The 27381-nt window shown below is 28.2% G+C and overlaps 3 protein-coding genes across 4 annotated transcripts; 1 reads left to right on the forward strand and 2 right to left on the reverse strand.

Annotated features, from left to right (window-relative positions):
• Positions 1-5319: 5319 nt before the first annotated feature.
• LOC137818685 (ethylene-responsive transcription factor WIN1) lies at positions 5320-6803 on the reverse strand. The gene is made up of 2 exons (XM_068622245.1): positions 6632-6803; positions 5320-6123 (listed from the first exon to the last, which is right to left on the reverse strand). The coding sequence occupies exons 1-2, from the start codon at positions 6709-6711 to the stop codon at positions 5610-5612; spliced, it is 594 nt and encodes a 197-aa protein (XP_068478346.1). The 5' UTR covers positions 6712-6803; the 3' UTR covers positions 5320-5609.
• Positions 6804-16675: 9872 nt separating this feature from the next.
• LOC137818122 (phospholipase D alpha 1) lies at positions 16676-21049 on the forward strand. Of its 2 annotated transcripts, none has more exons than XM_068621355.1 (4): positions 16676-17034; positions 17295-17394; positions 18314-20216; positions 20411-21049. In XM_068621355.1, exons 2-4 carry the CDS (start codon positions 17302-17304, stop codon positions 20842-20844), a joined length of 2430 nt encoding a protein of 809 aa, XP_068477456.1. In that variant the 5' UTR covers positions 16676-17034; positions 17295-17301; the 3' UTR covers positions 20845-21049. The 2 variants fall into 2 exon arrangements, with proteins under 2 accessions (XP_068477456.1, XP_068477457.1); XM_068621356.1 differs by having other exon boundaries at positions 16806-17034; positions 18314-20302; positions 20411-20587.
• A 2144-nt stretch (positions 21050-23193) lies between these two features.
• Positions 23194-24064, reverse strand: LOC137818123 (uncharacterized). The gene is made up of 2 exons (XM_068621357.1): positions 23777-24064; positions 23194-23636 (listed from the first exon to the last, which is right to left on the reverse strand). Exons 1-2 carry the CDS (start codon positions 23928-23930, stop codon positions 23392-23394), a joined length of 399 nt encoding a protein of 132 aa, XP_068477458.1. The 5' UTR covers positions 23931-24064; the 3' UTR covers positions 23194-23391.
• Between the last annotated feature and the right edge of the window lie 3317 nt (positions 24065-27381).

Here is a 27381-nt window from a genome sequence, read left to right on the forward strand (position 1 = left end):
CTCGTTTATGAGAAACAATAAAGACTTTGGAAAAGAACAAATTGAAACAAATGGGCCACTTCCTATGCTGACACCATCACAAGTTTGAAGAAGAGTGAATGATTTCCTGAAAGTCACTAAATTTATGTAACAAAGATAGATGGATATGGAGAATGTCATAATTGGACAAAAAAATATTTTTTGGGGTCTTCCGTATTGGAAAAATAATTTGTTAAGCCATAATATTGATATGATGCATATAGAAAAAAAAATCGACAACATGTTCAATAAGACAAAGGACAATGAGAAGGAAAGAAAAGATTTAACTTTGTATTGTAGGCAAAAAGACTTGGAGTTGAAGCCACAAGTTAATGGGAAAATGTTAAAGTGTAAAGCAAAGTACACTTTAACTACAGATGAAGCTAATTTAGTTTGAAGAAACTTAGGATGCGAGATGGTTATATTTTGAACTTGACCAAATGTTCTAATGTTGAAAAGGGAAAGATTCAAGGGATGAAAAGTCATGATTGTTATGTATTCATGGAGACATTACTTTCTTTTGCATTTGGCACATTACCTATGCATGATTTAGATTCTCTTATTGAAACCTATGCATGTTTTAAATCCTCTTGTTGAAATTAGTCATTTTTTTTAAATATTTGTGTTTTTCAACCTTACTTATCCAACTTCCATATGAAACATGACTTAGTGGACCAATGCAATATAGGTGGATGTATCCATTTGAAAAGTGACAAATGATTGTGTTATATTATCTAAATTTAATTTTTATTATACTTATATATGAATCATAATGTAGTTATATATTTGTATATATTTATGGGTGATCCAAAATGATAAGTGAAAACATAAAGTTAGTTGAAGGATCAATTAGTGCAACTTACTTACATCATGAGACTACATATTTTTGTTCCTATTATTTCAACAACTTCATGTTGACACCACATGATTCTAGGAATGAAATAGAATTTCAAAGTCAAACGCATGTGTCAATGTTACGAGTCTTTCAACAAGTTGGTCGTGGGGAGGGAGTTAAATAATTGGTTAATTGATGTTGAGTTTAACCATGTTCATGTTCATGTGTTAGTCAATTGCATTGAAGTTAAACTGTATATTGAGTAAGTTCTAATCACAATTGTTTATTGTTTAGAATTTTGTCTTGATTTCTTATAAAACTATTAAATTGACTGTTATAATAATGTATTTTAGATAGTTCATCCTTATGTCAGAGCAAATAGCTGAATCAAGTGCTTAAACTCATATACACTCATATTTTCCTACATGAATTAAGGAATATGTATGTATTTTACCATTAATTAAGGACATATATATTATCTAACATAATTCTTCATGCGACTTACATTTATAGGTTTATAACAAGCGATTTAGTGTGAAAAATCAAAACATAAGAGATTTGTTAAATTAGGTCATAAGATGCGTCAAAAAATTACATAAGTACTTTGTTAATGGTACAAGTTTTATACTAATAGACGAAACAAAAGAAGAAAGACTATAAATAACGTTTTTAATAGTCATATATTAAAATAAAAAGCTGATTATTTACACTTATGTTATAATATAATATTTGAAAGTAACAAATTCTTATAAAATGTGTAAAATATATGTGATTATCTATCCTTAAAAATATATTAGAAAAAGAATAAAATATATTAGAAAAAGAATAAGAAGTTATTTTTTTTTTAAAAATGAAATATATAGACAATTGTTTTACAAGAATTAAAACTAAAACTCATATATTTTATAAGAAAAGATAATGATTTCAAACTAAAACTAGCTTTTCTTATCCTGACTAAAGCTATATTTAAAATTTATAAATTGTTTTTCTTTAAAAAAGTAAATATTAAATTCACGAGTTAGAATTTCTCTCTATATATATTATTTATTTATTTATTTATTTATCAAGATCTTTCATTTCATTTCATGGTTGAAGTAGAAAAAATAAACGAAAATTTACAGTTAATAGTTGCATTTTTTTAAAATACTCCCTCCTGTTTTTAACACGCGATATTTTTAACGTAATCACACATATATCACTAAAACTAGTTAATTCATTAGTTTTATTAAATTTTTTAAAGTTTCATTAACGAAAATTCAATAAAATTTATTTTAAAATCTTGTAAATAAAAATATCACATAAAAACAATATTTTATTTGTAAACAAATTTGTATAATTAATTATCTTTTTTTTCACGTTTTCAATTCCAAAATCAGTATGTAAAAGGTGAATTACATGTTTATAATGTGAAAAAAAAACACAAAACTTACACATTCTGACTTTTGCAACACCCTAAATCGATAAAGTTTTATTTAAAAAAAATTATGAATCCAAGTTCAATATCAGTGTAATTTATAAAAGACTTCATAAAAAATACTTTTAAATCACTAAGCATTCATATTTATGAACGGATAAAGATATTATATCTTAGATGATGATAGTTTAACATCCACCCATAAAAAACACCTCACACATACCTGAATAATAATATTCTAGCAATATTTACTTTATTTTTAATTTAAAATTTAAATTCTAATATATATTATTATATTATTAAAGTGGTTGTTAAATGAATGTAATTTTTTGAAATTGTGTAAAAGAAATACTTTTCTATATCTTAACACGTACAACACTAAACAAAATTATTAAATGGAAGAAAAATTATAATTAATTATTATATTAATTAAATTAAATATTTTTTTGAGATAAAAAAGTTAGTAATATTTAAATAACTATTAATAATAAAAATTATTTTAGATATGAATAATTTCTATAACTTTTAAAATAATATCTAATTTAATCCGTAACTAATTATTTATTATCTTTTAAATTATTTATTATTTTTAAAATTATTTTTTATTTAATAATTTTTTATAGTGTAGTAATCAGTAGGTAAATATTAAAATACATAAATAATGAAATATATATTTAATTATTACTTCATAAAACTTGTATTAGAATAATAAAATTAAAACGGTAAAAGGAATATGAAAACTAATATATTTTAATGTTCTTTATGCAGTATTTTCTTAACTATATAAATAAATACTTTTTATTTCTATAAAATTAGTTACTCTATATATTGATTAAGTGTAGTACATAAGGAACTTTAGGTTTCCTCCAAAAAAGTACTTTCTATTAAATGTATATTTTTTTATAAAAATATATTCAATTTTTAATATATATACACACTTTTCCTTAGTCATCAATGGTAGCAAATGAAATAAGAGTCCATTTATGGAAAATTATCAATTTACTTTCTTCAAGAGGCAATGAGGTAAAATTATTGTTTTTTTTTGGAGTTATTGTTCAAAACAGTGGGAATTCAAATAATCAAATGAGTTAGGCAACGACAATTTTAAGACACTTTACAAATTTTAGCTCTCCATTTTCTGTTTCTGTGATGTTTTTACTTTTATTTTTTGAAATATAATAACTTTTATTTCTTGTAAATATTTGTGTACCGATTGGAGTCGAATCAGCCAAGTCATTCGACATCTAGCATCCATGAATCCAGTAACCATGCGATAAATTAAGTAATACCGTTTTATTAAAGATATATATGAAATACGATCCATAAACGAAATAACTTACTACTAATACTACAAATAATCATTGTTACATAAGAGGGATATACACTTTTATTAGTTTTACATTGGATATTCTCAATACAAAATACTTACTTCAAATCTTTTGTAGGTTTACTCCAACCGAACGTTAAGGAGTTAAAAAATTGAAGACTTGAAATATTAAGAGAACTGAAAAACTGAAGAAAAAAGAGAAACAACCAAATAAAAGAAAGTGATTAAAAAAAAGGAGCGATCAATAATCTCAACTACTATCTGACTACAATTTACCTATAGACTTTGTAATAGTTGAACAATCAATTTAATTATTATTATTATTATTATTATATATATATATATAGATAGATAGATAAATGGAGAGATGAGCTTGAATGTGTGTTTTATAAATATTTTAAACATCTGCTTTCACTTCAATATTTTTTTAATATAATGTAAACTGCCCCTCTTATTTTATTTAAAAATAATTTTATTGATTACAATATAATAAAGATTTATGGAACTGAAAATTTAAAATATAAAACGTAGAAAGAAAATATTTTTATAAATAAAATTAAATAATATAATTATGAAAGCATTTCATTAATTCACTCCTTGAAGTTTTTCTTTAAATCCCAGATTTTCTAGTTTTAAAATTATATTAATAAATTAAAATTTATATTCTTTATTTTATTTATATTTATAGTTTTATTTTTTTTACATCATATTTATATTGTATAATTAATTAATTATTTATATATTAACATATTTTTAATATATTTTTATATTTCTGTAAGATAATAATTAAATCATTCAATTTTTTTTATAATTTTTCTATATTAAAACTTCAGTTTTTAATTAATATATTGGTTTAAAATAAAACAAAGAAGTAAGTTTCACTTATTAAAACATAAGAAAAAAAATTCGTTAAGAAGATGAGAGTAATTAATGTATTTTAAAGATTAGAAGGATGTAAATGAGATTTTAAAGAAAATAATGTCTATTTTAAATAGAAAAGAAGTGTAGATGTGATTTAAGTTTGTGAAAGATAAAATATAGTTTTCTCTTGACTTTCAATGGAAACCAAATTTGTGTAGTCACAAATTTATAAGAGGAAAAATGGATTTTAAGTGTATCTTTTAAAAATATAAACTAAATTCATCAGTATTAAAATATGAGTATATTAACCAAGGAAATATAACATTGTTTTATGTAATATATATAGTTAAAATTACATTCATCTCACTGTGTATACTATCTAATATCACTACAAGAAAATCATTAATAGTAATTAAATTTAGAGATAAAAAATAATCAGTCACTATATTGACTAAATTAGATACTAATTTGAAGACTAAAAAATTATTAGTATCTAATGTGGTTTCTATTATTAATAAAATATTATAAAATAATTTCTAAATTATATCTAAATTAGTTACCAAAGTTTTAGCTACTAATATTTTAGATTATAAATTAGTCTCTAAAAAATTAATAGAGACAAATTTAGATCATAAGTAATTAATAGTTAAAACCTTAGTAACTAAGAGTTAGATACCAATTTAGAAACTACTTTATATACTAATAATTTAATAAAAAGCTAATTATTTTAGTTTGTAAAATTAGTTTTTATTTAATGATATTAATGTAGTTATTTCTCACAATTTTATACTAATAGTAGAAATAACATTTTTTATGTATAAAAAACATTTCAGTGATTCATATTAAGAGATATTATACAAAATATTTAAAGCAGGAAAATGATTTTTACAGGGGAAAGAAAATGAAGTTTAAACACAAGTAGGTAGTAGGTAGTTACACACACATCCCACATCGGAAACATTCACAGCGACAGACATTAAACTTAATATCCCCATTCCTCACAAAATTAATGTAGTACCACTCTCACTATCCTTTCCTATTTGGGACAAAGAAACTAATAAACTAAGGGAAAAAGGACCAGAGCAGTGACTTCAAATTCCTTGAATGCCCACTTCAACATAAAAGCGTGTTGGAATGAATGATGTTCATCCAACTCAATTCCTATTCAGAAGTTCCTCTATCATCTGCAGAGCCATTCTCTGCTCCTCATCTAAGCCATTTCCTTCCTCAGGCTTTATCTTCTCTGGGGCATGATGATCATGATGATCAACAACAACAACAGGAACTTCTGAGTCAGAAGAAGGACATTGATCTTGATCACCCTCGCTGTTCTTTTTTTCCAACTCAACCATCATGATCCAGTTTGAGTCAGAACGAGGGCCTGCTCTCTTCTGCCACACCCCTATGTGGGAATTCTCAGTGTCAAGCCTTAGGCAAGTGAGGGAAGGTGAAGGGGACTTGCAGCACTTCCTGAGCTTTGCACTCAGAACTTCAGACAATGTGGTGGTGGTGGATGAAGAAGAGGATGTTGAGTGATTCACCACTTGGTTTTCACCAACTGGGAAGTTTGTTTTAGCGTTTCTTCCACTCATCAAAATAGCTGCCTCATCATATGCTCTTGCTGCTTCCTCTGCTGTCTCAAATGTCCCAAGCCACACCCTCCTTTTCCTATTCAAACACCACAAATCTCAAAGTAAGACTCTCACATTCAATGCACATTGTTATGCATGGATAGTCATGCCACCCATTTTAATTAATTCAGATACTACAAAGCTTTTAAAATAGGTTTTGGAAATCTGTGCAGCCATGTAATGGCTACCGTTGAGACAATTTCTTGTATTAAGAAGTGGACTTTAAACTTAACTCAACCTCGTAAAATCGGCATGAGGTGAGGTTTACACCTATTTATATACTATGAAATGGTCGATGTGGATCTCAAACATCTTGCAATGTCAAGGATCTTGATGAAAACCATGATTGCAACATTGACTACAATTTAAAACCTCTCTCAACTCATTATCCATAAGGGGGCAAGGATCGAAGTAGTACAATACAAAGGATGATTAACAAAACAAAGAAGAGAAAAAGAAATGGTATACTTTTCTAAACTTTTTGCTGAGAAGTGGAAGAAATAAATAATTGAAAATCCTTAGTGAGATGAGTTTGATGAGAGTACAATAATGGGTGACGAATCTCAGAAACCCAGGAACCCCAATGGCGTTGCCTCACACCTCTGAATTTCCTTGATTGCACCATGTTGGCCAGAACTATCTAGTCTTACCAAAGGGGGGGAGAGAGAGAGTGAGAGAAGGATAAAGAAGGATATGGAATTTGTGACAAAGAATGTGAAAGTCATGGCGAGTTATAAAGCACAGGGTGATGATGCAGTAATTCAAGGCTACATCCACAAAAGGGACACGTGATTTTGGTTTGGTAGGATTTCCACACAGAAGGGATTAAACCAAAGGATCAAATTATTTTACCCCATTTTCATGCTGATGTTGGTAGTGTATGCAGTGTCCTTAATAGTGATAATACAACTTAGAGTAAGGGTTACAATTATAGGATATAAAAAGGTTAACAACACAAACTACTATCTTATTTGGTTAGCTCAAAAGTTAGCCATTTCAGTTTTCTTTACAATATAATATAATAAGATCAGACTGAACTTTCAGATGCTTCACTCCACTCTTATTACTCAAGTGGTCCGTGCAAGTAGATGCCATACGTTGGCGACTGTGACTGTTAGTGACCACTCACGACATATAATAACTTGAATACCATTAATTTTCAAACTATGAGATGCTTAGCTCATTGATTGTGATGTCACTACCAAATTATAACTTAAGCTTAACCTTCAAATCATATTATAGTACATGAAGTTGAGTATATAATATATATACACACACATGCATACATAAGCTAACATTGTAAAGTTTTTACGCTGGTCCAGTCATAATTTGTCACATAGGTTGTTAACTTTTACACTAACTTAAAAGCATAGCGTGCATGATTTTTATTGGTTGACATTATAATTTGTTTTACTATGTATGGTTGTCCTTCTGCAATGCTCTCAGTTCTGCAGCATATAATTTGGAAGTGACTCAGTTGCACGAAGGTGGCAGCCGTTTGTCCTTGCTCTGGAAGTTCCTTTATTCTATATACTACCAGGCTAGCAAAGGGACACTGAATAAATCTCATGAAAAATACAAAATCATTCAGTAATTTTGAATTCAAATAAGCAGCAGTTAGTTTATAAGTACAAATGGGAGCATTTCATCTTTTCAGGGTTAGAGAAAATTATTCTATGCTTAACGAAAAAGTTAGCATAATCATAAACCTTTTCAAGGATATGCATGATCTCCTAAAACACCATGGACAAAAGGGCACAAAATGATAATAAACATCCGAACTCATTGTCAATCTTTGACTACAAAATGTAAAAAACAGTGTTATCTGTTCACACGGTATATCTTTTAGTGCAATACTATATATTCTCATTCCACATCACTTTTGTGTATATGAAGATGTGTTCACAATTCAGGTATAAAAGTTTATGATTGTTCAACTAAGATTTATTTCGATCTAGTTAAATTTAGGTGGTTATAGATGTACAGGTATAATAAGTGTGTGGATTTTAAGCATGCTATCATTGCTATGCATATAGCACACTCCATCACTTTCTCATTTTTTTCAGATTTGTAATTTCATTTTCCATCTTCTGCCCAATATTAGATACCGTACATTATTGATTGATCCAATCTCACTTTTGCAGCTGTCAGAACAAAAGTTTCTTTTGAAGGAAAATGAAGTTGAGTCCAGAAAGCAAACAGAGGAGCAAAAGCATGCTTGTTTTTGTTGGGAAAATGCTGCACAAATACAATAAACTAATAGACCATTAGAACAGCATATGAATATACCAAAAAAAAAAACTCTGATATACTGCTTATACAAATTTAAAACCAACCCTGCAGCTACAAGGAACAAGGTGCAGGAGTATGTAGAAGCTAGAGTTATAATTCCTTGAGCATTCTGCATTAATAATTTAAAAATTCATCAAACACAAAGAAATTCCTTCCAAATTAGGAAAGCTGCTGCTAAATGGAGTTAGCTAGCACTAACAATCACGTTTGAGGAATGCACGTGAGTTTATGTTGTATCCTAGCTCTAGAACTTATAATGCTGCATGCACATATGTTGACTTAAAATCACATAGAGCTACCAATAACATCTTTGTCAGACAAATAATCTTATTTTGAAGCACGTGATCAAAGATCAGTCTCAAGATTCTCTAACTATTTCAATAAACCAATCCTTAAGTTTGAGTCAGAAAGTACATTGGATTCATCTAAAGTTATTATACAAAGGGGTTGATATATTTCCATGAATGAAAAGGGTTGAACTGAAGTTGGGAGTATATGCAGATGAGTTAAATAGTTTGAGAAAGAAGTATGTGAGTGATCCTAAATTGCAGAAAATAGTGTAGTAAAAAGTTTTACACGTTCTATGGCTGTGATGAGTATTGTTACTTTTTGTCTTTTTATTATTATTCTGATTTTGCCTTATGAGAAGAGTGGTCCTCTTGCATAAAGTGGCATGTTGTATGAAGGGTGGTGTGACAAAAAGGGTAACTACCTAACTGGAAGGAGCACATAGCGTGCGTGTTTTCACTGTAATGGAAAAAGTTACAGCCCATGTGATGTAAACATCGAGTGACAGAGTACAAGTCCAATGCGTTGTAGTAGCATTATTTATGGCTTCATAAAGAAGCTAGCGGGGTTGAACCCCCCACGGTAACGTGCATGCTTCCTCATAGCTACCAAGGTATGTGCGTGCCCTTTATTACAAGTTGGGATTGCATCACCCATTTGCACATGCACACTCTTTGAGTTTAACCACTGTTTCTCTGCTAACAACTTTTCACATATACATGGTGTGCAAGTGCAAAGAGAGAACTACACTGTGATTTTACCTGCTAAACTCACCCCAGAGAGGAACTAACTACAGTGTTTAGGTCAATTGTTTAGGGTGATTGATTTGGTTGGACAATGTTGGCCTAACTCTTTGCCTTGTCAAAATTTGATGCATGACTCTGACAGCTATCCACTACCCACTTCTTAACGGAAAAATATCTTACCAAATTAACTATAGTGTTTGACAATTTGAAGAGTTAGCTTGTGTAACCTTGAGAAGTTAAGTTGAAGTTCTTATATAGGATCTCATACCTAATGCAGCTAACTTATAATTTCAACTCTTTCCTCTAATGCTTTTGCCTAGCTATGTAGCCCAACTCATGTCTTTTTCTATCAAACTGCATCAGATTTCCTCTTTTCAGTTTATTAAGCATGAGATAATCATGCCTTATAGCTTCCATCTAATAACATTCATTAATTAGTTATCATGATTCATAGACTACCATCGTATCATCATATCAGAACTAATTCTCCCTTATTGAAACTAATTCTCGATCATATCATCAGATCATAACTAATTCTTTCTTATTGGAACTAATTCTCTCTTATTGGTGTAGATACAAAATAAATACTTGTGAAGGTAATAGAGAATATAACAAAATAGAATAGTGATACCAAGAATTTTTAATATGAAGAAACCTTCTCAACTTGAGGAAATAAAAATTCACATGACCTAATTCAGAAAATGACTCCATAAAAATATGATTATAATTTTCAACTCAATTTACATAAATGAGTAGAATAGTTATCCAATTAACAAATCGCGATTGAAAAAAGACTTTAGAATGAAGAAGTTTAATTATGATTTTTATTATCTCACACACAAAAAAAAGTTGTGTTCATGCATGAGTTCTAATTTTGGTTTAAATTGTGGTGAAGTTGTACTGTCAACACATTTTTTTAGAAAGTTTTTAAAAATTTTTATAAAATTGTTCTTACTAGCATGTTTTTTAATTTTTTTAGTGAAGTATAGTTTGCCAGCTTGACTTCTAATTCTTTTTGTTATTGTTTATTTACTTTTTATATTTTTCATTTTTATAAATTTAGATAATGAAATTAATTATTTATTTATATGCAATGTATTTTGAATAATTTAAAATATTAATATAGTCAAAATATATTTAAAATAAGTTTTCTAAAAAATAGTTAAATATTTTGTTTATTTAATTAATTAATGAGATTAGTTATTTCAATTGAATTTTAAAACAATGATATTAAATTATATATTAGTGTTGAAATAAAATTAATTCAATGTCATACACATTCAAAATTAGATAATTGGTGATTTGATTTGTAGAGATTTTTACTTATTTCACTCTTTTTTTTCTCATATAATTATCGTTTTTTCTACTTGTCACTTGCGATTGTTAACATATATTGATTCAGTTTACACTCTAGATAATATCTACAAGACTCACGAAGTTTAATATCATCCGGTCTGAAGATCGATCTATATAAGTTTGAACTTCATTCATGATCCTCACATGCACTAAGAATACCAACAACTACTCAGATCTATAACAAAATGGATCAAACATATAAAAAAAATCCAAAAAAAATATTCTTGTTAAGGTTACAATAACAGAAATGGTGCATATAGAAAAATAATAAATAATTTCTTACAAATTTCTGCTAATTTCAATTAATCTTATTTCAATAATAACCTATATAATTTAGTGACACTGCTTTCATTCTTTTTGAAATTGCATTCAATTAAAATTGACTAAAAATTTAACTATATATATAACTTATTTTAAATATATTTGTCTACATTAATATTTTAAAGTATCCCTAAAATACATTCAATTAGCATATAAATAAATAAACACATTATCCAAATTTATAAAAATTAAAAGCATAGAAAACAAAATAAACAATAAAAAAAAATTAGAAGTAGCACTTTCACTAAAAAAATGTGCTTCCAAACAAGAACTAAAAAAAATACACAATTAAAAAAAAAATTATAAACATGTTTCATAGTACCACTTCATCACAATTAGAAAAAACATTATAAATCATGCATAAATGCACTACTTTATATCAGACAACAAAAACTCATAATAAAACTTTTTTATGTCTTCAATTTTTTCATTTTAAAATCATTTTTGAAACACCACCGACTAATTGTGTAATTTTTGTAAAATTGTACTGATGGATAATCTTTCCATTTAGCAAGGTTTAGTTTGAGATTTGATTTGATGTAACACAATGTTTAATTAAAAATTGTGTGCATTAATATTGAAAAAAAAAGATAATTAATATTGATTTGTACTGTGATACTTCAACTACAAACTGCCCCATAATCAATTAATTGAGAACTTTTTCTTGGAAAAGTAAATATTGTGAATTAAATTTGAATTTATTTTTTATTTTTTTTAATGAAAATATTGGTATAATAATAAAAATAGGTATAAGATGTATGCATCCCAATGATGAGGGCCACTTTGTAGTCCCTTTAAAAATGTGTGGGGAAGGTTTAACATTTAAGTCTCTAAGTATTTATATATTGTACAATGTTCAAACCTGTTTCTTGTGCCACTTAACTCATTTTTTTTTATTGTTGTGTAATGTTATTTATGAATTAAATGTGAGAAAATATTTTTGTTAATATTATATATTTATCAATATAAATAGTTTAATATATAAAAAAAACATGGAAAATAACATTTTAAGAGATAGTATTTTTAAAATAATTCAATTCCATAACTCAACTCAATAATTGAGTTAAGTTAATTAAATTACTAACCACATAATTAATTTAATTGAGTTTGATTAAAACTTAAACTAAATTATAAGATTTACAATCCTATAAACTTACACAAGTGAGCCATTTTTAAAAGCTGCCTCAAAAAGCCATGAAAAATGTTTTCTATTAGGAATATTAAAATAAATAAACAATATATGTGATGTAAATAGCATTAAATCAGGTGGAAATAGCATTAAGTCAGGTGGAAATAGCATAGAGTGAAAGCCCAAAACCACAGTTGGGCTGTTTTTGCATTCAGGTACATAAAGTAGCAAAGAGTAATTTTATGTCTACACCTTCGAAGGTTAACTCGTTTGTTTTAGCTCACATGCCACACTATTTATTGGGCTCATCTTTTGGCATATCTATATTGATATTGATTTGTAACTAATTTTTTTTAAAAAAAATTAATTAATTAATTTTTAAATATTGTAATATGAATATTTTTATTTGAATTTCTACTAAAAAACTATGTTTTAATAAATATTTAAAGTATTTTTATTTTTGTCTAAGTATATGTTTTCTAATTTTCTCTTTAATTAATTAATGTTTTTCCTCTTCAATGACTTTTAACTTGTCAGTCAAAGTCAACTCATTCTAAGAGAAAAAACAAACAAATTATTTTGAGAAGGAAGAAACAAGTTCATTGAAATATAGAAGCAACTGTCACATCATATAGTTGACAATAAAAATAAATGACAATGTACCTATATAAAAATTGAAAATAATTTTCTTTATAAAAAATTCAATTTTTTAATATATTTGAAACATAATTAAGTTAATAATTTAATATGTGTTTAGAATAGATAATATAATATTGTAAATTATTTTTTAAGTCGTAAATGGATATTGATATAAATTATTTAAAATAAAAACATTAAACATGTTTAAAACAAGTAAATGAAAAAATAAAAATTATGTTGTTTAGATTAAATAAAAATAAAAGAAAGAAGGTGTTCTTAAATTAAAGAAAAAATATTAGAAAAAAAAAAACAAAAAGTAAATGCAAACTTCCTTTTACCTTTTCATTTGCTTTTTTTAAAACTTTCACTTTCTTTTTCTATCTTTTCATTTTTCACTAGTTCAATCAAACCCTTCAACCATATATAATCCAAAATTATGTTCAAATTTATCAAAATTAGAGTTTTAAAAAGTCCGAAACTCATGGCTTAAAGAAACAAAGGGCGTTGAAAAAATAGACAGAATTTATTTCTTTTCCTACCGACATCGATATAGTACCCTGGTTTCGTGCAATTAACCAAACACGGTTTTCGCCTTCAAACAAAAACCCAATTTTTAATTTTTTTTTAATGTTATTAATAAATAAAAAGTTCCATGTATACTCCTCTCACTAAAAAAAACTAATTATTCTGTGTTTAGATTAAGTTTTCGAAATGGTTGAAATTAAAAGAATAATTTTTTTTCTTCTTGATCGGAACCTCTTTTCTTACGTATTACTCTTTGTCTCCGTGAACTTCAAATTTAAATAGTATTTGCAAAAGGCGTTTTGACACTGAAGTGAGATTTTGGTGTTCAGCATTCAATGCTATTAGTACTGAATGATAATAATAACATATCTGATTCTTAGAACTTGTGTTTATTTATATAATTATCACGAATCTTTTACTATTTAACTGGATTAGGATTTTATATAATAATTAAGAATGTATGACTAATGTTTGATCACTAATTAGTCTGGTTGATCTTCTGCTTTAACATGATGCATTTAGTTGTATTGTTCAGTCTTTATCGAATATTACATTTTCAGTATTGTACGGACTCGATCGGGTACACTAATACACTAAGTATTTTAAAATTAACTTTCAACAAAATTATTTAAGAAATTAAATTATGATAAAGTATTAAAAAAATCTAATTTTTCAACTATAATACGCGTCACCTTAAAAAAAATGTATTCTTGCGGTTAACGATACACGGCATTGCACTTTTATAGTTGAGATCTGAAAGAACCAATTTACGTATTTAAAACGATATTGTCTACTTGGACACGTGTACGGTATAAAAAAATATTAAATACTAATCTCTCTTATACTTCAAATATTTAAAAATATCGAATTACTTTTAATATAACACATATTTAAATGCTTATTAGTTTAAATAATCACTACAAACGGTACTGTAGATTTACACTTCCAAAAATAAATAAATATGATTTTAAATTTAATCTTATGCTATAAATTATGAAGGAAGAAGTAACAGATTTAATTTATAAAGTGTGACCATATTAAGCATTTAAAATTTTGATTAATGCATTAATTAATCATTTAAAAATTATAATTTTTCCTCATTGCAATTTAAAAATTCTTCTTTGATAAATTAGTTCTTCATTATCTAGAGGAATTGTAATAGTTTCTTTTCCTTCATACTTGAAATACCTTTTATGATACCGTTTAAATATATGTAAAAGATTATTTTTCTTATGATTTTTTAACACAATTAAATAAATTTATTAGATAAAATTATTTCATTTTTTTATAAATAAGCTAAATTGGTATAATTAAATTAATTAGATTCTAAAGTTGATAGTTAAACCCTAAACCCTAATTATATATCAATCTAAAAACTATTTAATAATAATAAAAAATATTTTATATATTAATAATTAATAATTTTTTATTTTTAAAAATTGTTTTTATTTAATGATATATATTATTTATATTTATAAATAAGTTTAGGGTTTATAATTTATGATTTAGGGTTTAGGATAATATTTATATTTATATGTTTATATTGGTATTTGTGTTTGAATAAATGTGGTAGTAACTTTTATCTTTTACCAATGGATACTCATAACTTTACTAATTTAAGATTTACCATTTACAACTAAAATTTTGAATTTAACCATACTAGTTTTCTGCACTTAAATTTTTTCTTGTAAGCTAAGAACACAACAAGAGAAGAAGAAGATGATAAACACCAAAAGAATTCCTTCATTTCTTAAGTATCCTAACCCTAATAATTAATAACTCCAAAATCTAGTTCAAATCCAAGATCCTAATTATAGAGGAAGATGTAGAAGAATAACTTATTCAATTTGATGTTCCACATTCTCTTTTAGCTAGATTATAGATCAACTTTCACTAATGAAGAAGAAAAAAATTGAATGATGAAGGTAATAATGGTTGGACAAGGAGGAAGAATAGAGTCAAAACTTTCATATTAATGTTGCCACTTTTTTCATTCATGAATTGAAACCATATGTTTTCTTCATTGTTTTCAACCCAACATTAAAAGCTCAATTGGTTTATTATAATCACCACCCAATTTTTCTATTCCTATCCCTTGTTTTCAATACAATCACTACACTCCTAATAAATATAAAACTATATCATGTACATATCATACATACCTTAAAAAACATAAGTACATAAATTAAAATTTAGACATGATTTAAATTCAATTATAATTTTTCAATTTATTTCAACCAAATATAAAAGTAAGTCGTTACAAATTTATTATGTTTCATAAATATTATTGTAAGAATCGAAAGGTCTTGTCTTTAGTTTTCATTGTTATTCATACGTTTCAGATTTTTTGGTGTTAACTCCTAATGGATCTCAATTCTTGATTTTCGGTCAGAATGTGAAGGATAACTGCAAAAGGTCATCTGACACCCAAATCAATATGCAATATTCAGTGATTGAGAATAATAAATGTGTACTTTGACTTAACATTGATTAATTTATTTATAGAAATATACTAGGTCCTCATATTGATGAATCTATATTAACATGAATATCACAATTATTTCCTACATTAGTATGACATCACATAGGAATTCTCTTAAAAACCAAGTTTAGAAAATCTTTACTTTAAGATATCGATATGTTATTGACTATCAAAGTCGAGAAATTAATTAGTTGTATATCCTATAGTATTTCAGTTAAATATAGTATTAAATACTGTTTCAGCTATATTACAATTAAAAATTATTTGTTCAATTGAATTATTTAAAAAAAAAACTAAATTTGCACACATTTATAGTGTAATTTGTATTTTCACCAGTAATAAGTAACATCTTTTTTTCATTTTTTCTTACATTTTACTGACATTTACAAATAATCTGTAAACGAAAAATTGACTGATTTTTCAAATGAGATTCTAAAATCCAATTTTTATTAGGTCTGGTTATGGATATTTTTATACAAGGGCAATATAGTTTTCAAGAAAAGCAATGTTGTCTAAAACTATGAATTTACTACAAATATAATAATTGCTGCAGAATCATTTCAGAAAAGAAAAGGGGAAATATATATATTTTATTAGTATACTGTGAGATATTGAAAACAGTTTCTCATAAAGATTTTCCACTTTTCACACAAACCAACAAAAAAATAGAATGCATCAACAATGGTGGTCCAATATTTACCAGTTTTAGTTAATTTGATTCTTTATATTTGTCCTCTCCTCTTTAATATTTATAGTCATATAACATTTATTAATTTACTGATTATAATATTCACAGAAAACTCGATTATTTACATTTAACTATTATTATTATTATCATTTTCATATATAAAATTTTAATTCATTATTTTATTTTTCAATTGAACATGGAAAGAAAGACATAAATGATTGTAAATAGATTAGAAAGAAAAAAAAACAGAACACATCTAGAAGAAGTCAAGTGAAGAGACGATTGTGCTTTCCCACGAACACGACGCGATTAGAATGCAACATTGTGCAATAATATGAAAAGTTGAAAGATGCATGTTTCAACTTCATCCCTTGTTATAAGGGCACACTCACTCACTCATCTCCATTTTCACTTCTCCTTTCTCGGATCTCTCTCACACCCTTTCTCTCTTTTCTCCTTCTCATTCGCTTTCCCTTCACAAGGTACTGTTTTTCGCTCTTCCTACACTTTCCACACGCTCTGTTTCATTTTCTGCCATTTTTGTTCTGAAGCATTGTTTCCCATTTTTAAGCCGTTTTAATCCACCCCGGGATCTGATCTGGCTCTTTTATCTCTCAAATTAGTATCTTTTGTGTGTTATGCACTTCAGCTCCGCTAGATTTTACATGGGTGCTTTTGCAAGCGTGTTTTTCACGTTTGTGTGATCTAATGCCAAGTGGGGTTGTGTGGATTTCCATTGCAGGTGGGAGATGGCGCAAATTCTGCTTCATGGGACTCTCCACGCCACCATCTACGAGGTTGACAAGCTCCACGCTGGTGGGGGCGGCAATTTCTTCACCAAGGTGTGTGTTTTAGGCCTACTTGGATCTTGTTGAATCTGGTGGTTTACTTGTTGATTTTGGGTTGTAGTTTGTTGGATTTGAAATTGGAGCTGGTATCTGTTTCCGTTTTTGTTGAAAATTCTTAAATCGAAGCGGACCCTGCTTCCTTTGAAGGATCCGGGATTTGTTTGACTTTGATCATTTTAGAAAGTATCATGTACCAATAAATTCATAACGAAAGGAACGTTACCTGATATTGTATTGTTTGATTGTGTGAACCTCGGCTTGCAAATGATTAAATTTGTTATCTGGTTTCAACTTTTGTGACAATGATCTAGTAGTGCAAACTGTTTACAAACCTGTCTGTGTTTCTGTGACAATGATCTAGTTATGCTGGCATTTAAGAGTTTTTGTTGTTAAAGAATGAGAATGTTAATCCATGTTAGTGTTCGTAGTCAAGGTTTCTGGAAACGGATCTTAATTTAAATTTTGATATGACTGTTTGCTCAACGTGAATCAAATTGTTGACTTTAGCTAGAATTACCTCATTCATTCATCTGGTGTTTTACTTCAGTGGCCATTAATTTTATCTTATGTAACCTTCATTACACATATGTTTTATTTAATTTTAAAATTGACTATGCTAGAGCCTTAGTTTGGATTTTACACAGTGTAGTGACTTAACAGATTTTATACTTCCGAAAGCTGGATTGAGTCTTTTTAAGTGTGAACAAAAATATGTTGTGTTGTCTATTTAATTTTTGGCAAACCACATTGATTCAATTATGGACCTTTTCCCTTGCTCCTTCCCTTTCATTGCTTTATCACTGCAGGCATGTTATTATCATTTACTGTTCATGAGTATTTCAATTGATTTAGTTTTGCTCCTTTTATTTCCTAATCACTGTTATTGACTCTTTTAATGTTTATTCTGCTACAGCTCAAGCAAAACATTGAGGAGACTGTAGGTATTGGAAAGGGAGTTACTAAACTCTATGCAACCATTGATCTGGAGAAGGCAAGAGTAGGAAGGACTAGAATTATAGAAAATGAACATACTAATCCCAAATGGGAGGAGTCTTTTCACATTTATTGTGCCCATGTGGCTTCAGATATTATATTCACTGTGAAAGATGATAATCCCATCGGGGCAACTTTAATTGGAAGAGCATATGTTCCTGTTTCTGAGGTCTTGGATGGCCACGAAATAGATAGGTGGGTTGAAATCTTGGACACAGAGAAAAAGCCAATACAAGAGGGTTCAAAGATCCATGTGAAGCTGCAATATTTTGATGTCTCAAAAGACCGCAACTGGGCTCGAGGAATTAGAAGTCCAAAATACCCTGGAGTTCCCTATACTTTCTTCTCACAGAGGCAAGGATGTAAGGTATTTCTGTACCAAGATGCTCATGTACCTGATAACTTTGTACCTAAAATACCTCTTTCTGGAGGCAAGAATTATGAGGCTCATAGGTGTTGGGAGGATATATTTGATGCGATCACTAATGCAAAACACTTGATATACATTACTGGTTGGTCTGTTTATACGGAAATTTCCTTGGTAAGGGATTCTAGGAGGCCAAAGCCTGGGGGAGACCAAACACTCGGTGAGCTTCTCAAGAAAAAGGCAAGTGAAGGTGTTAAGGTATTGATGCTTGTTTGGGATGATAGAACATCAGTTGGTTTGTTGAAAAAGGATGGATTGATGGCTACTCATGATGAAGAAACCCAGCAGTTCTTCAGTGGCACTGATGTGCACTGTGTTTTATGCCCTCGCAATCCTGATGATGGTGGGAGCATTGTTCAAGATTTACAAATTTCTACCATGTTTACTCATCACCAGAAGATTGTGGTGGTTGACAGTGCATTGCCTGGAGGTGGAGGATCTGAGAAGCGAAGAATTGTGAGTTTTGTTGGGGGTATCGACCTCTGTGATGGAAGATATGACACTGCCTTTCACTCACTTTTCAGAACCCTAGACACAGCACACCATGATGATTTTCATCAGCCTAACTTTACTGGTGCTGCAATCACAAAAGGTGGTCCCAGGGAACCATGGCATGATATCCACTCCCGGGTCGAAGGACCCATTGCGTGGGATGTTTTGTTCAACTTTGAGCAGAGATGGAGAAAGCAAGGTGGGAAGGATTTACTTGCTCCTCTGAGAGAGCTTGAAGATGTCATTATTCCCCCATCCCCAGTAACGTTTCCTGAAGATCATGAGACCTGGAATGTTCAGCTATTTAGATCTATTGATGGTGGTGCTGCTTTTGGGTTCCCAGATACTCCTGAAGATGCTGCCAAAGCCGGACTCATTAGTGGGAAAGATAACATCATTGATCGTAGCATTCAAGATGCTTATATTCACGCTATTCGTCGTGCTAAGAATTTCATCTATATCGAAAATCAGTATTTCCTTGGAAGCTCATTTGCCTGGAGCAATACCGATATTAAGCGTGAAGACATTGGTGCATTGCATCTAATCCCAAAGGAACTTTCCCTTAAGATTGTTAGTAAGATTGAAGCTGGGGAAAGGTTCACCGTGTATGTCGTAGTCCCTATGTGGCCAGAGGGTGTCCCAGAAAGTGCATCAGTTCAGGCAATATTGGACTGGCAAAGGAGAACAATGGAGATGATGTACAAGGACATTATTCAGGCACTCAGAGCTAAGGGAAGCGAGGAAGATCCCCGAAACTACTTGACATTCTTCTGCCTTGGAAATCGAGAGGTGAAGAAGTCAGGAGAATTTGAGCCCTCCGAAAAACCAGATCCTGATTCAGATTATCAGAGAGCTCAAGAAGCCAGGCGTTTCATGATTTATGTTCATACCAAGATGATGATTGGTAAGTATGAATATCGTACTGTTATAGTTTGTGAAAAAAATCTTACAAAAGTTTCATGATATATTTTCATTCCAAGATGATGATTGGTAAGTATGAACATTGTACTGCTATAGTTTGTGAAAAAAATCTTACAAATAATGTACATTGTACATGCTTCTATCTTTTCTCACAATTATACATTTTGCCCTTTGCAGTTGATGATGAATACATAATCATTGGATCTGCCAACATCAACCAGAGGTCAATGGATGGATCCAGAGACTCTGAGATTGCCATGGGTGCTTATCAGCCATATCATTTGGCTACCCAACAGCCGGCACGTGGCCAAGTCCACGGTTTCCGCTTGTCATTGTGGTATGAGCACCTTGGCATGCTTCATGACTCCTTCCTCAAGCCAGAAAGTGAAGAATGCATTACTAAGGTGAACCAGGTTGCTGACAAATATTGGGATCTGTATTCTAGTGAGTCACTTGAGCGTGACCTTCCCGGTCACCTTCTCCGCTACCCCATTGGGGTGGCCAGTGAAGGAGATGTCACTCAGCTGCCAGGATTTGAGTTCTTCCCTGACACCAAGGCTCGCATTCTTGGTGCCAAAGCTGACTACCTCCCCCCTATCCTCACTACCTAGTCTGGTCTTGTAGTTTCTTACAAATTTGTGATTGCTTACATCCTAATGTGTGTTTTCATTACTACTTAGTAATAATCTTGTTAGTCTGTGATGTCTTGTGGAGATGTTTTTTCTCTGTTTTTCTGAAGATGTCAATGACAGATGTTAGTTATCTGGCTGGTATGGCTTTGACTGCTTTCTAATCAATGTTTCATTTCTCTCACAATGTCATTGTTGTTTTTGTACCTGCTTTTCTGGAACATTTTGTCAGTGAAAGCAAGCCATGCAAATTCAAACTACAAATATTTTAGAAGTCTTAGATACGCAATGAATCTGTTATTAGGTGGTAGTGGGAACATATTTCTCAAACTGTGGAAACAAGAAAAAAAATGTCTGGGGTAAGCCTGCCAAAGTAGGTCCAAAACTGTGTGGTCTATCATTACACCGTATCAATTCAAATTTACAAAACACAAACACACTGATGTGAAATGTCTGTTTACTCTTAATGATTTTAAAAATTTTGTCTTTCAAATATTCGTATCTGTAAGTCAAATTACAAAATTTTGAATATACAAGTTTGGAACTAATATGTCATTTTTGAATTTTGTCATCCGGAAGCTTATTTGGATAGTATAAATGACTTTCTGAGATGCCAAGATTTGTAAGGAAATATAAATGAGTTTCAGATCTCAATCCTTAACACCATTTACAACATATCATTCTGGATATGAAAATCCAAAACTCATAAATATGATCATATGGAAACTTAAATAAAATATGAAAATGACCTTTTAGATATCAAAATTTGACATATATAAAAAATCACTTTTAGATTTTTGTATTCGTAAGTAAAAATAAATCAAGACAATGTTGAATTTTAAATATTATGTTGATTGCATGTCTTAAATGATATGGTTAGGATGTCATGAGTGTCTCATCTTAGTAACCATGAGAATCTTCACTGCTGAATATCATGCATGCTTCAACAAGAGGATGGCTTGTATATTGTTTATCTACAAAATTATTTGGACATTTAAGAAAAACAGACAAGTTGTTACTAGGAAATTGTCTATGTCATGTGCCAGGTTATCATACTATTTTGGTTTAAATAAGCTATGCTATATACTTTGAATGAAAGTTTGAAAGGTGTTTGTTGTTTCTCTTTAACTTATAATATTGCCAACAACAAGCTTTCAGTAAGTGATTTTTATACACTTTGGTAAATAAAATAGTGTTTCGAAGACTATAATCATTAACTTTAGAATTTTTAGTTTTACTCAGTCTTCGTTTCATCTTTCAAAGTCTCAAGTTAATAATAAATTTAAATTAGTTGTTGAGCACGAAAAAATAGAAAAAAAATACTGTAAGAAGCTTCTTTACATTGATATGTATTAAATCATAAGTACCTTATAAGTTTTGTATTAAATTAATATTGTATACCACATTTTTTTAATCTTACCCTTTTCTCTATCTAAAAAACACATAATAATAATAATATATTTATAGGAAAAAAAAGAGAGTCTTTGTATCTCTCTATATGTTTTTAAAATAAATAAACAATAATTAATGGGTAGTGGTTAAATACTCAATATTAAAAGGTTTATGGTGTGTTTTGAAAAATGTAAGTGATTTAAAGAATGTAATTATTAAAATAGTATAATAAATTTTAATTGAAACATATTATTATTACTATTATATTCTTAAAGAAACTGATGTATGTCATTTCTGAAGTGAAATTTCCCACAGTGATATTTATGAAATAAACAGAGTAAATAATTGATTTATTTCTTAAAGTTGGAGTTCACTTTTGTATTAATCTTTGAAATTAAAAATATTAGAAGAATTTAAAAAAAATTAAAAAATAAAAATTATTTAAGTTTTTCCTAGTTTCACATTGATAAATTAATATAATTGTTAGATGCATCTTTTGTTGGTCAACTTGGTCAATTCTGTGGGGCTGTGGAAACGTTTCATTCAATTCAACAAAGACTGAGTAATATATAGGATTCATTGTTCTGAAATTACTTCAATAATTGTACGTTCAAAAATTATTGCATTCATTGTTAATAATAAATAACATCTCTGCTTCAAATTTTGTAGAAGAAAAAATATAATTAAAAAAAATAAATTTAGTGAAAAATTGAAAATCATAAATTTGATAAATTGAAAAGTTTGCAATAACCACAAGAATATTTCAGATTCATTTTCTTCTTCACAAAAACAACCTTTTTCCACAAAAACAGTTATGAAGCAGAGTGAACATTTATTCATTTTCAACACTAAATGTTATGTATAACTATGAAATGCATTACAGGTTAATTAAATGGTTTAAATCTATAACATATGATAAAAAAAATACACTGATTAAGCTTATTTATAAATATTCACAAATTTAATATATGCCACGTTTTATCAACAAATGATCTTTAATGAAATGGAAAACACTGAAGAAGAAAAAACAGAGAGAAAAGGAAAAATAATGAAAAAACTTGCCATGAAAAATGTCACCCCTGTTTCGACTTGAAATACAGAATCAGAATCTACATGAAGAAACACAGGGTGATTTCTTCAGTGACAGCACGCCATTCTCTGTCCCCGATCCCTCAAAATCCCATTATACAGAGCAACTCTGTTCGCTGGAATTTCACCGTTTCTCGGATTTTCTCTTTTGCATTCGCTTGCCGATACTCTGTTTTGCCTCCCCTGTTCTTCTCTGTTTTCTTCCTTACTATCTCTTTCCACTTCCTTCACCGTCACATTTTTAGCAAATTTCACTCTCTTCTTGTTCTTCTTCCTTTCCCTTTTCTTCTCCTCTGTCAAAACAAAAAACGAAGTAAATACCCCACCTCACAAAATTCCCTTGACACGTTTTTTGTTTTGAGCATTCAACATAAAGGGTCATCCAAAACTTGAAAATCAGAACAATGTTTGAAAAGAATAAGATTTTATTTACCTGAGTATATGCAAGAGCGTAGAATTTGTTTGTTGGAATCTGAGGGAATTTGAAATTGTGGGGAAGATTTGTGCTTGGAAAATGCAAGGTAGAGGAGAGTGGTGGAGAAGAGCATGGCTGAGGTGAAGACGAGACCTTGAGAAATGGAAGCCATGCTTGGGAACAGAGGAAAAGGTCAGAAGTTTGGTTGTCTTTTGAGGAGAACGAGGAGCAGAGGACTTGCGTTGACCATAAAAGGAAGAGACGTATAAAACACTAAGAAAATGGTGTCTCTATTCACGAAGCTTCATTGCTGGTGCTTAATGTTAAAATAAAGAAAAGGAAAAGAAAAAAAAATCAACATCAAAAGATTTAATATATTTTTAATAATAGCATTGGTTGAATTAATCATTATATTTGAGGTATTGTCTGTTTTAGATGTTTCTGATTCATAGTATTTTTATCTTTAAAAAACGTCTGAAAGTAAAGAAAATAAAACGTATTTAAGAGGTCTATGCTCCATCGTGTTTTTGTTCTTAAAAGACGTCTGAGAATAAAAAAAATAAGACGTATTTAAATTATCTTTAACTGCAAAATTTCGACTCTTAAATAACGTATGAAACTATATATTAACCAAAACGAAACACTTCATATATAATATAAAGATTAATTAAGTTAAAATAATTGGTTAAACGAATATAAATATGTTCTTAATTTTATTTAAATAATAAGATTGAAAATGAATGTGAAATTTATTATATATGATTATTATTAATTTTAATTTTTAATTCTGGGAAATTATGTGTATATAGAATATAGTTTTATTTACATAAATATCTACTTAATTACTTTACAATTTATTTATTAAATAATAAATGTTGTCAATTAATAAAAAGAGATGATAATTTTTAATAACTTCTCTCTTCACGTATAAGTTAATTACGTAGAAAAAAGATTAAATTATGACTCTCGTGGATAATTTGACAAAAATCGTATAAATTTTAACAAATAAGAATTTCACGTAATTTAGTAAAAATGGTCTGGTACTAAGGATACGATAGTATCATTAAATTTTTGCACAATAAAAATGAATTCCTTTATACAAATTTATATATTATTTTCAAATTATTATCACTGTTGTTATATAGTCAATTGGTTTAGATTAAACAAGATAATATACGTTTTAAAACTTAAGTGAAGATTTAATTACCATTTTTTAAAAATTCTTATAAAATTAGACTTAACTAAATTTTAAGCATCTTATCACTTTAAATAATTTTAATTAAACAAAATTCGATCATGTTTGTTGTATTGAGTGTCCATATTTTTTATAATTTTGAATTGAGATTAATAATAATTTGTTTTTGGTATTAGCTAATTAGCCATGACTCTTGAATGCTTAGATGTCTTGACGACATGAAAAAAAAAATTACATAATTAAATTTTAATATTTTAAATTAAATGTCTAAATATTTAATTTATGTTTGATTTTTAAAAAATTTTACCAAGTTATATTGTTTCATGATATTTGATTTCTGTGTATTTAATTTTAAAAAATTAAACAATGTCAGCTTTTAATAAAGATAATGAATGAAGATTTTAAAAAATTGTTCTTATTATTGTCCAAATTTTTAGTATTTTGTTTGAATCAAACTTTCACGTCAATTCACGACAAAATCAAACGACTTAACTAGTAATATAAACATTTTATATAATTGATAGGACAAATTTTTAAAATAAAAAATTAATTGAAAATATCCAAATTAAAACTTAATTATATGATTTATTTTTATTTTTTTTAGGTAGAGACACGTAAAACAATCACAATGCAAAATAACATTCATATAATTATGAGAGCAAAACTAAAGTTGTAAAAATTCAATTTAAAGATATGAAATTTTAGAATACTTTACAGGAATTTTTTAATAGAAATTAAATTAAAAGTATCCAAATTTATGATAGACACAAAATTTAATTAATCCTCAATTATATCTTCACACCTTTTTATTTATAATTAAAAACCATTATATTTATTAAAAAATAAACACATCTTATTAACGTCTTTTTAATTAATAAGTTTAATAACTTAAAAACAAAGAATACAGTATATACTATTTATAATTTATATTTCATCAATATTTTTCCTTAGTAGTAGATAGAATAAATAAATTAGCATTGGTTTATTTGTATATAATAATTATATTTATTAATAAATACTCACAATATAAGATATTAATAATATGTATTGTTTTTATACTGATTATATTAACTAATACGTATATATATATTAATAATTAATAATTTGTATATATTGTATTTTTTATTTTATATTATGTATATAATTATTAATCTTAATTTGTATATTAAAATAATTAATAATAAATATGCATTCGTTTATTAATAAGTATCAATTTTAAGTAAACTTGAATAATAGATTTGACATGCATGAAAATATTTAATCTATCTGAAAATTATGAATATAAATACTTCTTTTTGATATTGTATTTCTTAAAATAAAATTTCCAAGTTTTGGTAATATTTGTGAATAAAAAGTAAAAAGAAAAAGAAAAAAAAAATAGATGAGAAAAGTATAAATTAAGCACTTGAATTTCGTGTTTCAGTAATTGAATTCCACTAAAGTGAATAACAAAAAAGAAGAATTCTAAAAGGTTATTTTCATTGAAGCAATGAGAATAACGTTTCACCAATGAGGATCTCAATCAAAAGCCATACAATTCCAAAGCAACACAAAGTTAACGTGTTAAGTTTTCAATTGAGTTGTACTTTTCAATTGACAATGAGACCATAACTTAGTTTAAAGATGTGTTACCAAGTTAATAAGAAAACAAATATAATTTATGGTACAGTACAACGAACAAGGTTTTGGTTTTATCAATTATCTTTGTTGGTGTCGTTCGAACTTTGGTCCTCGATCTTGGATGATGTATTTGAAAAAGATACTTTATACTGAAGTAACTATTATGAAAATAGTAATTAAGTGTAATAAATATAATGGAATGTGTAATTTTACATTAATTAGTTCATATTTATAAGATCGTAGCAGACATTCGATGTTGAACCGATATTAGCATGAACTATTAGACTAATATCGATGCTAGAATAGTATTTCATATCATGATTAAGTTAATCATGTTGCATTAAGAAAATTATTTTATTTTCTTCCAATTTTACAGACCAATGTGAGAAAGGTCAATACAATGCAGACCAACCCACATTATCACTCCTAACCCCATTTATATTATCTATATAAAATATAATATATATATATATATCATGTTTCCAATATTAAAAATTATAACATATTTATGCAGAAGTTAAAATATGTGACATTATTTTCATAAATTATACAATTATTTATGATTATATGCATATAACTAAAAAAAAAATATCCTAGAGAATGAATGAGAATAATTAAAGTTGTCTCAATTTTACCGTATACTAACATTTTTATAATTTATAACATAAAAATAATTATTTGGTATATATTATGCTAGACAATTTTTGTGTTGTTGGGACTGGATTAGTCAAAGGTCAACTAAAATAGTTTCTTCTAGATGAAGTTTCAATGTTGGGGTGACAACTACGACTTCCACAGTTCATGCCCA

This window comes from Phaseolus vulgaris, chromosome 10, assembly GCF_000499845.2.
Source record: "Phaseolus vulgaris cultivar G19833 chromosome 10, P. vulgaris v2.0, whole genome shotgun sequence".
NCBI classification, from domain to species: domain Eukaryota; kingdom Viridiplantae; phylum Streptophyta; class Magnoliopsida; order Fabales; family Fabaceae; genus Phaseolus; species Phaseolus vulgaris.